General features: G+C 47.9%; 1 protein-coding gene across 5 annotated transcripts in view; it reads left to right on the top strand.

The window, feature by feature from the left end:
- The window catches only part of RRBP1 (ribosome binding protein 1), a 52,529-nt gene that overhangs the window by 24,321 nt on the left and 15,554 nt on the right, over positions 1-12,654 (top strand). For all 5 annotated transcript variants that reach the window (XM_067565353.1, XM_067565355.1, XM_067565354.1 and 2 more), the window contains exons 8-16: positions 5,141-5,279; positions 6,234-6,421; positions 6,606-6,643; positions 8,218-8,308; positions 9,240-9,332; positions 10,150-10,242; positions 10,356-10,436; positions 10,588-10,677; positions 11,667-11,759. In XM_067565353.1, coding sequence (XP_067421454.1) covers positions 5,141-5,279; positions 6,234-6,421; positions 6,606-6,643; positions 8,218-8,308; positions 9,240-9,332; positions 10,150-10,242; positions 10,356-10,436; positions 10,588-10,677; positions 11,667-11,759 — 906 coding nt within the window. The remainder of the gene's footprint in view (positions 1-5,140; positions 5,280-6,233; positions 6,422-6,605; positions 6,644-8,217; positions 8,309-9,239; positions 9,333-10,149; positions 10,243-10,355; positions 10,437-10,587; positions 10,678-11,666; positions 11,760-12,654) is intronic.

The following is a 12,654-nucleotide window of genomic DNA, read 5'->3' as shown; positions in this document are numbered from 1 at the left end:
TGGAGCCACTGTTTACATAGAGGAAGGATGGTCTTGTAGTTAGGCGTTGGACTGGGACTCTGGAGGTCTGGCTGTTTGACTCTGAGCAAGTCATGTAAAGCTCCATGCCTTAATTTCCCCTCAGTAAAATGGGGATAAAATGTAGGTGAAAAATGGCATTATCTGTTTAGAACCTATGTTTTTTAGAAGCTGTTTCTTGCTGCCTTGGAGCCTGTTACGCCAGGTGCTATACAATTAGGTTGGGAGGCAGTGGGTGCTATTCCATTTAATGCTGGTGGTGGATTTTTTGATGAAATGTCTTTTATTCAAAATACTGATTAGTCAAAACGGAAACTTTGTGGGAAAGGGTTGGGTTTGTTGATGAATTTTCTTTCTTTTCACCTAAGGTGGTAGGCAGAGACTGTCCCAACATTGTTACATTTCAACATTTTAGAAATGGAAATATTTTTGGTTCAAAACAGCTGGCTTGAAATTTAAGCTTTTTTTTTTTTTTTTTTTTTTTTTTTTTTTTTTTTAAACTGACCAGAAGCAAAACAAAACACTTCCACTGAAATGATCGTTTTGGATTTTCAGCTCATGGAAAATGTGTGACTTTGATTTTTGTCACATTTGTGAACAGAAACATTTTTTCACTACAGCAGGTTTGTGCAGGATGGGGAACGGTTTCCTGCCCAGCTCTCGTGGCCAAACGACTAGCTAATAACATGGAATATTTAGACTATGAATTGGTAAAGGCTTCTTTATATAAAAGAGTATCATCTTTGGCCTAGTCCCCTCCCATCTGCCTCTTCACATCCCCTCTCCTCACCCCCTTGTTAGCCTGTCGGGCATACACTTACAAGCTGGTCATATTGCATCAATGATAGAATTTCAAAGGGCTGTACAAAGCATGAGATTACAAAGGAAAAAAATATCTTCATCCTCTGCAGCTTCTTCTCTGCCACCAGAAAGACAACCGTACTGAACCAGACCAGTGATTTTTTTTTTGATTTTTTTTTTCCTATTCTTGTATCGCACCTTAGACAGTGGCCAGCACCAGATGCCTCAGGGGAAGGTGCAGGAAGCCCTGCAGAGGCAGTTGGGAGATAATCTGCCCCCATGGAAAATTTCATCCTGATCTTCCCCCCCCCCCTCCCCTTCCGGAAGCTGGCTCACCCCTTGAAGCATGAGGGTTTATAACCCTGCCTATGCTCTTGTTTGCTTTTTAAAATCACTCTGCATATTTGCAACCATGTAAATGTCCGATCCAGCTATGCCACTGCCAAGTGCTGCAGCAGCACAGAGGAGATCAAAGTGACACACTTTGGTTCTCCAGAAAAACGATTGCCATCTGCTTGATAACAGGAGCGTCATAAAAATCGTTTAACTCTGAAACGTATTGACAGCGTATCTCGAGTGTGAGGGGGTTCGTGATATGAAATGCACCGAATGCTCACACAACAGGGACCTTGCACTCTCTCGACCACTGCTCTGTTAGTTTGTTTACCCGCAGATAGGTAAGAGAGCTGGCTTTTCGTTACTGTTGGAGCACGGGATTTTTTTTTTTTTTTTGGGTTGGTGGTGGGATTTTTATTTTTGATGGCTTGTTTTGTTCCCGCTTGGGAGGTGCTCAAATGCTGCAGCGCTGGGTGTCCATGGATACATGGTGCACAACCTCTGAACTCTGTAATATACAGCACCTTGTAGTAAAAAATATTGATGCTCGTGCTGTAGTTTAATTAAATGGGAGACTTGACATATTGCTTCTTCCTCAAACACACAGATGACATGAGGAAGTTAGGCCATACATCCTAAAGAGGTGGCTAGCCGCCACTATCTCCTGAGATGATGTTGGCACATGTTCAGCAACATCAGGAAATCCCAACTCCATGGCAGTGGAGACGCGTCTCATGTTCCATCGCTCACAGAAACCTTAACGCCCCCCCCCCTGCTCTAAACTCCTTTCTCTCTACTGAGATGTGGTTTGTCATCTTTGATAGCTCCCAGTTCAGAATATGCCCCTCCCATGACACAGTAGTGCATGGACTGTGTACAAAGCACGTGCACTTAAGCTGACCTGTGTGCTTATAGGGTCACAGAACGATGAATGCAACTGGGGAAAAGGGTCAAGTCTCAGGAAGGACCTACACTGATGTGACCCTTGGGGCTCAGGCAAGCTGGGGCCAGACAGCTACCAGACAAACGCAGGCCTCTTGACATGTAGCACTGGCCTACAACTCTTCCTACATGCTGCATCTGTTAATGTTCATGAAATAGTGGGTGCCTAACAGAAATATTTCAAAGTGAATAATCTCGGTCACCACGTAGCCTTAAATCAGGATGTCTTTATAGAGGAAGTAGCTAGTTGTGAACTTGTGTGTGTGTGTGTGTCTTGGAGACTGGATCAAACTCAAGTGACTTAGGAACTTTTAAAAGTGTTGCCCAATATCTCAGCTAAGCTTGTGTGTTGTACAACGTAGTCACCCCTCTGAAAAGCTTTCAGAATTTGAGAAATGTTTTTTTAAAATCTGCCTCCCTACAGATAGCTGTAGGAACGGGACAGATGGAAGGGAGTGTTGGCCACACATCACCATAACTTTATCCTCACTGGGGGCTCTTATCTGACCGAGGGTACGGGAGGAGAAATTATTAATAGTGTTTCTCTTTTAGCTTGATCATCACATTCTTTGCTCTTGCGTCTCCAGGAAGGGCTGGCCAGCGTATTCTCCACTTCTGCCACTTCTTGATCTGGAAGGATTGTACTCCGGCCAAATCGCCCAGAAAATTCCACTGGGGCAAACACACTTAACCATAATAGCACATAGCGTAACTCTGTTCCTAACTGGCTAAATGCTGTAGCGGCCGAGTGCTTCAGCTTCACAAAATAAGCGGGACCCCCCCTAACGTAGGGAGCAAATGCCCTTCCAGGGGACCCCTGCCCCAACTCCTGAAGCGGTCAGAACGGTGCAGCAAGAGCACAGTAACTGAGGTGACTGGGTAGAGCATGAGACACGGGTGCCGAAACAGACCGATCCCAGGCTAGGAAAGCCTAACTGTTCTTCCACCGCCTCAAACTGCCCCCAGCACAGAAGCCAATGGGAATGCAGGGCAGAGATTTCTGCACGGGCCGCACTCCCTATCCCAACCGTGTCCTGTGCCAGCTGGAGCTTTGGGGTGGACTTTAAAAGTGGCTCATTACAGGGGTCTGTCACCTCCCCCAGGCAGTTTGTTGGCATGAAGGAATGAAACCCTCAGAGGGCCTCCTGGCTGTAAATGACATAAGGCTGCCCCTGCGGCCCTCGGCGAACCTAGGGGCGGTGGCGGAGCCCCTCAAGCCCAAGGTCTGTGAGCCTTTCTGTCAAGAGACAAGCATGTTCCCAGGAGCAGGGAAACTGCTTCCACCCGTTCTTCTGAATGCTTCCTAGCACCCAGCAAGCACTGGTCTCATCTCACCTGGACGAGGCTTAGCGGGCGGCTCTGAGCAGCATGTCAATCTTCCATCCCAGATCTGCACTGGCCTTATTTTTTTTAACTAACACCCGCAAGCCATCCTGGGGCAGAACCCAGAGAGCAAAGCTCCCCCCCACCCCTCAGGTGGATGCTGTTGTTCTGGTATAAGAGTGGCTTTTTGATTGAGCATAAATTCCTTCCCAAGTGATCTAAGCTAAACTGAGCAGAGTCTCTTCCCTCCCCGCCCCTGATGTGTGGACAGTCATGCTGGGATAACGATAGCCATTTAAACACCTTGGCTTATACGAGCATCGCTTTCCTGCGTTGACGACTTTGGTTTGTGGAGCGGACTCTGGGTGTGGTTGAAGCCTGGGGACTAAGGAGTGATTTGGCTCAAAACTAGAGTGGAAAATTTCTTGACTTCCTTGCTTGTAGAACCATTTATTCTCTGTTGGCTTGTGCTTACTGACTTCAGCTTTAGAGATGCTACTAATCCATGGCCTGGGGCAGTTAAGTTCTTCCCCCATTTGAGAACTATTCTAGGTGTCTTTGTAACTTTTCGGAATGAGAATTTCCTAAAGAATTGCATTTTTTTTAGGGGGAGGGGGGGAGGAGGAAGAGTGACACATTGCTTTGAAAAGAGAATTTTCTTTTTCCCCTTCGCTGAAAAAGACCTTCTCCTTCAAAACACACAAACAGTTCCAGTCACATCATCGGAGAATCTTAAATCTTCCCAACAAAAAAATCCTTCAATAAGATTTTTTTTTTGGGACCAGCCCTTAAATATCAGATGTGCAAACTGTGTGCACGTAACTTGTACGTGGAATTACCATCGTAGTGCACGAATGGCTAGATCAGTGGTTCCCAACTTGTGGCCCGTGGGGTCTTTCAGAGTGGCCTGTGGCTCCCCTTCCACTGGCTGCAGAAGGGAGCCGGTGCCTAAGTACTGAGGCGGAGTGCGTTGGCGCTGCAGGCTCCTTGCTGCAGCCAAGGGGATGGGAGATCAGTTCTCCCGTCCCCTTGGCTGTAGCAGGGAGCATGGTGAAGGGCTCTGCCTGGGTCCCTAGGCGCTGGGTCCCTGCTGGCACCAGAGGGAGACGAGCACTGATCTCCCATTCCCCTGGCTGCAGAAGGGAGCCACTGCCTAGGGACCCAGGCAGAGCGCATGGTTTCTCTGCTGCAGCCAGGGGGACGGGAGATCCTCCTCGCTAAACTCTTTCCCTCTGGCTGCAGTGGGGGCGGGGTGGGGAGGGGCTGCTGGCCAAGACTGGTGGCTCTTCAGGGTTGTAAAAATGATATCTGTGGCCCTCAAGCCAAAAAGGTTGGGAACCACTGGGCTAGACGCACTTGCATCCCTAACTACCTGGCTTGTGCAGTGTTGGAAACCGCATGCCCAATACAAAAATCTGCCCTAGGAATATACGGAAACAAGCACGGCCCAAAACTGGGGAAGAAGGTGGGTTATGCACAGAACGACTTTGCTGCCAGCTGAGGGAAGAATGAGACCGCTGAGGGATTAGTCTACCTCTGATCTGAGCACTATGCGTGTGGACACTTCCTGCATGGAGAACGCTGGGGGAAGCCTGGGATTCAAACCCCTGCTCGCAGATGGAGCTGGAACTGGCAGACATGCAGAGGGGCTGCTCTCTCCAGACCGGCCTTAGTGTCCACCACTTGCTTCTTATTTTCCCCCTTTATTTCCTTCATGCAGACTTCGCAAAAAGAAACGGAGGTGACGCTGCAGAAGAGGCTGGATGAAGTCAGCGAAGAGCTCCGCAAATCCCAAACCAGCTACAAGAACCTTCTGACAGACACAGAAAAGGCGAAGGGACAGCAGCAGAGCGTTGCGGGTGAGAGGACGCTGCAGAGATGCCCAGGCGTGTGCACACTGTGACTGGAGTGCTAATCATGCCTTCTAGCAGCCTTAGCTTGGCAAATGTTATCGCGTCCCTTTCTGTATCTGCGAAGAGCAGGTCTCTGTCTCTGCATTTCGGCTTGTGCCCCTTTCCCAGAGGTGCAGTGGGAGCTGGGAAAATCTGATGGTGATCACTTGGGTGAAATGCTGAGAGCAGAAGTGCAGGCTCAGTCGTGGAGTGGGACCGACTGGGCTCTTGTGGGCAAATACAAATAGGATCTCAGGTGGGGCAGTAAAGAGAGGGGCAGCTGCTCTAGCGATAACGAATACGCTGAAGGGCATATGAAGTTCACAGTTCTAGCCTCTCTGAGGGCTCCGTCCTGCCTGGCAGAGGGGGTTGTGCTTAGGATCTGACTCTCAAAGCTGAAGCGCTGGTGAACTTGATGCTTTAAGTGGAGTCACAGCTCCTGCTTCAGAACGGCAGTCGAGTGGGAGAGGCAAGTAGGTAGCTGCCTGCATGTTGGGGATTGCATATAAGCCCAGATCTTACATGCCTCTCCTTCACCTGTAGTCTGTGCCCTTCAGCGGGCACAACTTTTAGCATGGTGTATCCTCCACCCCCCTTGTGCTAGAGGAAAACAAGCCCGTGCTCCCTGCTGTATCGCACACAGGGGCTTGCAGGACAAAGCAGGTGCTTGGGGTGGGTGTTTTTTGGCCAACCATGTTGTCGAAAATCAGTTACCCTCTCGCTGAAGTGACAGCTACAGTGTAACGCAAGCATTCTTCTGCAAATCACCATCCACAGCACCTAATCTCTCTGCACGTGTTCTTTACCTGTCTGCCCAGCACAGGGCTGAATTTCGCACTAGGAGTCTGGGTTCTCTCTCCCTCTTTGACTTTGTGCACCTCTAACTTGTCTCCTTCCCCTCTGCCCACCGATCTCTGCCAGAGTTTGAAGCCAAGCTGCTGTCCTGTGAAACCGAGATTAAAAGTAAATCGGAGGAGCTGAACACCCTCAAAGTGAAGCTGCTAGAAGCCAGTTCTGAAAATGAGCAGCTCACTGAGAGAATCAAATCCATCGAAGCACTTCTCGAGGCAGACCACACGAGGGAAATGGAAAAGGACAAAGACTTGCAGGTCAGAGGCTCTTCTAACATCCTAGCTCCAAGGCGCTGGTCCCTACATCTGAAAGGGAGAGCAGGCCTGGGATGAAGGCTGGCTTCTAGAATTGCATGCCCTAGGAATGTACTGGAGATGGGAGGCCTGTCATGTGCTGTGTTTATAAGGCATGAAATAAAGGCAACCTCTGTCTAATTTTCAGGTAGCTAATGAAGCAGAGGTGACGCAGCTGCAGTTAAGGTAAGACTGATGAATCTCTGGTGGTAATCTCTGTCTGTGTGCTAAAAGGCTGCAACAAAAGAGTAAGGGCTGGGATTCCTTTCCTCTCAACTTTCCTGTGAGCTATTAATGTGCTGACGCTGTTGGGGCAAGGGCACCCGATCTGCTGTCGCTAGAAGGCAAAGTTAAATCATGAGGTCGAACGCTCGAAGTGACTTTTCTGGCAGGCACAGACAGTGTAAATGATTCAAACACTGGCCTAGAACAACTGCTGGTCAGTTGTAAAGTAAACGCTTCCCATTTTTGAGAGAGGTTGCAGTAGAGGCCAATTTTTGTGTGTCAATCGAAATGCAGTTTGTTTGTCTGCCAGTCAGAGCAATTTATCAACATCCTCTTTTAAAAAAAAAAAAAAAAGAAAAAATTAAAACCAGTTGCCAGCTTCCTGAAAAACCTTGTATTCGGGAACCTGGTAACTCCCTGAATTAATGAATTTTTAAGGTTCACTTAACTCATGGCAGGCTTAAGATCTTGGAACAGTGCTCCTTGTGACAGCATTCTGGTACCCGGTATGTCATAACACTATATGCATGGCTACAGGGGAAGACATCGCAATTGCAGGGCTTACGCGATTCATTTGGATTTAAGTGGGTCTTTACAGGCCGAAGTCTTTATTCTGATTGGATGGCAGAGATTATTTGAAGGCAAAGTGTCAATTTGAAGTGTAGGCTGACATTTAAAAAGTGCTGTGCTAAATCAAATTAGCCATTTAAATAGGCGTGACTTTTCAGATAGGTTTTTGGCCCACAAATACCCATTGGCTGACCACAGTGGGAGCTGCTACCACTCAATGCTTCGTGACACCGATCACTTACCTGAGCTTCTCCATACAGCCTTAGGTTCCTCGGCCCAAAACTTTCAGAAGTGACTCGTGATTTGAGTGCTTCAGTTTTTGGGTGGCCCTGTTGACACCCTGACTGTGGGTGCTTGATGCTGCTGGGAAAACCAGGTCCCTTAAAGATACCAAGCTGATGGACAGAAACCAAGGCACCCAAGAAACTAGTCGTTTCTGAACATTTGGGCCCTTAATTCTCAGTAGCCATTTTTGAAAAATCTTCAATTTCAGACAGAATTAAGAGCAGTTTCAAGTCCTGCGTCGCAACCTACAGAGTTCATGGCTTGGCAGATTGCACTCTTGTTTTCCTTTCCTGTTGCCATTTTGAAGATCCGGCTGGTTGGTTTCTCCTGTCTAATTAGTTGACTACACAAGGGAAACAGTATGGTTAACTGTACTAAGCAAACTGGTTTGAACTTAGGCAATGGTATTCTGTCCTCCCAAAAAATCTACCTGAAGTCCCCTCTGGGGAAAGTTCTTTGTTTCAGTTTTATTTTAAAATGGAGAACCTGAAACGCACTGGTGCATGTTGCTGCTGGCACAGTCTGGCTGCATGTCACTGGTGTCTGCAGGGGCTCTTGGCACTACAGAACTATTCTGTTAGCGCTCTGGGATGTGAGGGGAATTAGATCATGACCGCTGAAAGCTCTTTGCCTAGGAGAAGAGCACCGCTTCAAACACTCTCCATCTTGCTCCATTTCAGACTTCAAGAGAAGGCTGACCAGGTCTCCTCATTGGAAAAGGAAGCTATGGAGCTGAGAGAGAATATCGAACAGCAGAAAACTAAAAATGATGTGAGTGACTGAGCAAAACCCTTATTTGCACTGGACCAAAAATTGGGTTCTAGAAGTTGCCTGCTAATGTTTACATTGTAGCTTTGGGCAAGTCAATGGCTCAACTTCTCTGTGCCCCAAGGGATGCTAGCTTCTATCCTAGACATCTAGGCTACTGTCGGGGTGGCGTTGGCACTCCTGTGCTGTAGTTAGGAGAGACGCTGTCTCACTCCCAAGTAGCAAAAAGCTAAATCTTCAGGAAGGGGAGGAGTCTGACAGAGGAAGAAACGAAACTGCAGTCTTGGCCTGGCCGCCCTCCGGCTGGGTGGGGGTGAGGAAGGGATTCCAGCTAGCCGAGCTGCTTCTGTGGGCCCGTGGACCCTCTCCATCCCATGCAATGCTAGGAACAGGGGCTGGAGTTGACAGCAGACACGGGTCAACCACTAGAGCAGGGGAAGCTGGATCTTAAGCAGGCTTCCTGGAGGGCTTTCTTACCCTGTCTCTGCTGTGCGGCATTCTTCCTGCACACCCTTTGCCCTTCCTTCCAAGGCAGCAGTAGCAATGTTGTGGAGCCTTCCCCTTACCAGGTGCCCTCTTTAGGGGACGCTCCTAGCCACTGGTAATGGAAATACTGATGAGGTCCATTGGCTAATGGCCCTCTTCCTTCCCACCTTGCCGGGAGACTCGGTGTTCTGTGACTGCAAATAATGAGACTCGTACCTGATCACCTTAAGGTATTGGACCACTGTGGGAACTTACCTGGTGGAGAAACCATGCATATGGGTATGTACGTGGAGGGTGTATCTCAGGATTTAGGAGTCTAAGCAAAATCTGGTTTCCACCTCTGTGATGTGGCTCCATAACTTCAAATAGTGGGAAGGGAAGTCATGCTAAGCAAACCTGGTGGTGGTCTCCATGGCAGGCTTATTCCTCCGTGCACCTGTCCCAACAGGATCTTCGCAAGAAGAACTGGAAGGCAATGGAAGCTTTGGCGTCCGCTGAGAAAGCAAATAAAGAAAAGCTGCTTTCTTCCACAAAAGCAAAGGTGAGTCTTGCTTTTGTCAGGAACAAAAGGGGGCTGTTCTTTGGAGCTGATTCTGCTGCCAGGTTGCTGCTGCGGAATTTAGGGGCCTGTTAGTCTCTGTAATTGCACCGATTCTATTTGACACCTGTGATTATTCTGTGCGTGTTAATCCCGTCAAGCCCGTTCAGTAAAACTTGATCACAATTGTGTAATCTTGGGGCTTGATCCTGCAAGTTCTGCCCATGATGAAGGAACAGTGCAGAGAAACTGTTGAGTGCTACAGTCAAATACCCTGAAATTAACTTTTAAACAACCGTCTCCCATAACTTGAGCCAGTGAGTTCTTTGGATGCAAACTTTGTACAGAGGTGTTGGTGTTTTTCCTCTCTAAATATTGAGAATGGTTCACGGTGGCATATCCACAGTGACGGTGTGGCCATGTGGTCGTGTTGTAACATTCAGTAAATGCTACAATGAAAGGAAAATGGCGCAAACAGCCCTTCAGTATTTCCGCACTTCTGACTCCTACAAAGACGTGACTGCCAATGGAGCTGAAATAATCTGAAGTACATACAGGCATCTCAGAATGGGAACTTGACTCCTCCGTTCTTGCTTGATTAGCCTCATGGAGATTTGCGCAAGTTATTGTTTTGGCTTTCTTCCTTTCCCTCTTCCACAGTGATGTATCAACTGCACAGTGAGGGCCAGGCTGTCAACTTTGTATAAATCAGCATAATGCCATTGACCTCAGTGAAACTAGAACAGCTGGGATCTGTCTGGCCTAGCGAGAAGGTGCTAACTTAATTTTAGCTCATGGAAACGTATGTTCCCTCTTTCAGGAAGAGTCGGAGCAGCAGCTTAGTGTCATTCAGACGCAGACAAAGCAGACGCTGCTTTCTCTCTTTCCACAGATCACTGTAGCTTCACAACAGGTAGGTGCTAACCTTCTCATACTGTTGGAAGGTGAACATTGGCACAACTGCGTCTGCTCAATGAAGGAATGTGACCGACCCACTGACACTGTTTTTATTTGTTCAAACGTCAGGCTTATGAGGCGTGGCTACAAGAGTTTAAGGAGAAGAGTCTGGAAATGCTAAAGCAGCAGGCGACTAAAACAGAATGTCTTGTAAGTGAACTTTCAAACACTGGCCAGCCAGGCCCCAAACATCTTGCTTTCTGTGGGTATGGGGTGTGAGGCTTAGTAGCCACAGCCAAACATCAAATCTAGCAACAGCTGTTGAAGGGCGGGAGGAGAATAAAACTCCTTTTTCTTTCAGGATTCAGCACTTAAATTAAAAGAAGCAGAGGAGGCGCAGAGCACTTTACAAGCAGAATGTGAGCAGTACAGAACTATTCTTGCTGAGACGGTAGGTTAAACCATTCATGCCGTTTCTCCTCTTCATTAAAAGTACCACTCCACGTTTCTTGCCACGTATGAAGCTAACTGAACTTCATAACAGCCAAACCATGCCTGTAGTCTCTGAAGACATTGTGCAGATTTGAAGCATGTGAATCTTGCAGCACTTGTTTTGGAGGCTTTTGCATAGCTTGGTTTAAAAATATTCATCTCTGTTTTGTTGGTTTCACTGTCCGATTACATCTGGCATTCTTATTTCTTAGTATTTACGGTAGAACTGCCTTTGAAATTCTACTGCTCTACCCACCCTGGTCAGAGAACATCCTGGTAACATGGGGGTTATGAGCAAGAAGAGGCAGTGTGGTGTAGTGGGTAAGGCACCAGCAGACACTGCAGATCTATAGAGGCATAACTCCATCACTCAGGGGTGTGAAAAAATCCACACCCCTGAGTGATGTAGTTATATTGACCTAACCTCCTGTGTAGACAGTGTTTATGTAGATGAGAGAGCTTCTCCCATCAATAGAGCTACCGCCTCTCTAGGAGGTGGATTAATTACACCGACGGGAGAAGCTCTAAAGCACTGTAGCTGTGCCACTATACGTGAAGACAAGCCCTAAGAGTTGGGGGACCTGGTTTCTATTCCTACTGACGCTGACCTACTGTGAGCTTGGGCAAGTCATTTCCTCCCTCTTTGCCTCAGTTTCCCATACACCCATTATCAGGCGCTCAATACAATATGAGAACATGCCTAGCAGTTTCACCATGGTGGTGGGTCCTTACCTCCTGTAGCTTTGCAGACCGTTCAGAGCTGAATCCAGCAGGAGGCTGCTTCTCTGAAGAACCTAGAAGCCAAGCTGACTCCTGTTGATTTCAGTGGGAGCTGGCCCAAGCCCATAACTTCCTGCTTCAACAGCAACTTGAATGCCTCCCTGAGTGCTCTGGTGCTGGGGAAAGCTTGCTCTGCCCAGCCTCACACATCTGTCCCTTCTCTGGCAGGAACGAATGCTCAAAGACCTGCAGAAGAGCGTGGAGGAGGAGGAGCAGGTGTGGAAAGCGAAGCTAAAGGTGTCTGAAGAGGAATTTCAAAAGGTGCATCCTAAAGATTCTCGTGTGTGTGTGTGTTTGAGCAGGAGTCCTTGGTGTGCTGGCTGCCTATATCTGCTGGGAACAAATGGGCTGTTGACACATCTAACGCTACACATAACAAGGGGATCGTAATGATCCCTTCTGGCTTCAGTCTGAGACACAAGGGCTTTAGAGGTCCCTCGCTAGGGATTATGCACATCTTGAAAAGACTAGGGTCTTTTAAAGTAGTTGAACTCTGTGCAAAAAAACCCAAAACAAAACAATCTTCTGAAATGAAGTTAAAGCACAGGGCGATACAGTATTGCAGAGGGCAAAGAAAGTGGTATGTGTGCATGTCTGCACTCTGGAAGGTGAGATGGGAAGATGCCCTTTGTATAAGCTTTTCCTGCCCTGAGATCCTGATGCATGAATTCTGACTCGTGAGGTGATGACAACATTCCCTTACTTACCATACAACATCCACATTCAAGCTCAGTCTCTCCTGCATCAGGAATCAAACTCCAGCCCCTCCACTCCATCCAATGGAGTCTGGAAAGCCTTTAGAATCCTCTGATCTTTCTGAAGGTCCATGTTCAAAGAGCTGGCTGTGGCGGAGCGGAGTGGAGTACACGGCACTCTTTGCTGGATTGTTTTTCCATGCAACTTCCTGGACTCCTTGCTTTAGAGGAAATTGACTATCTCTGCAAGTCTGGACTGAGGCTGGCATTGGAGCGTACACTGGTACATTTCACGAAGGAGCCACATCTAAGCCACCAGCAGCGAGCGCGATCCTCTCCAGCTGTCTGACTTGCTGCAGACAAGAGATACTGAGCAGAATGGTGCATAAAGGCTGAGCAAGAGGCTGTCCTATTAAAAGGATAAACCTTTAGTGAATGTGGGAATGAAGGGGTGTTGCTGA

This window comes from Emydura macquarii, unplaced genomic scaffold (genome assembly GCF_026122565.2).
Source record: "Emydura macquarii macquarii isolate MOO-44397 ecotype Brisbane River unplaced genomic scaffold, CSIRO-AGI_Emac_v2 contig_2676, whole genome shotgun sequence".
NCBI classification, from domain to species: domain Eukaryota; kingdom Metazoa; phylum Chordata; order Testudines; family Chelidae; genus Emydura; species Emydura macquarii.
The sequence above is the reverse complement of the archived record's forward strand: the minus strand, read 5'-3'. Positions and strand labels throughout refer to the sequence as shown.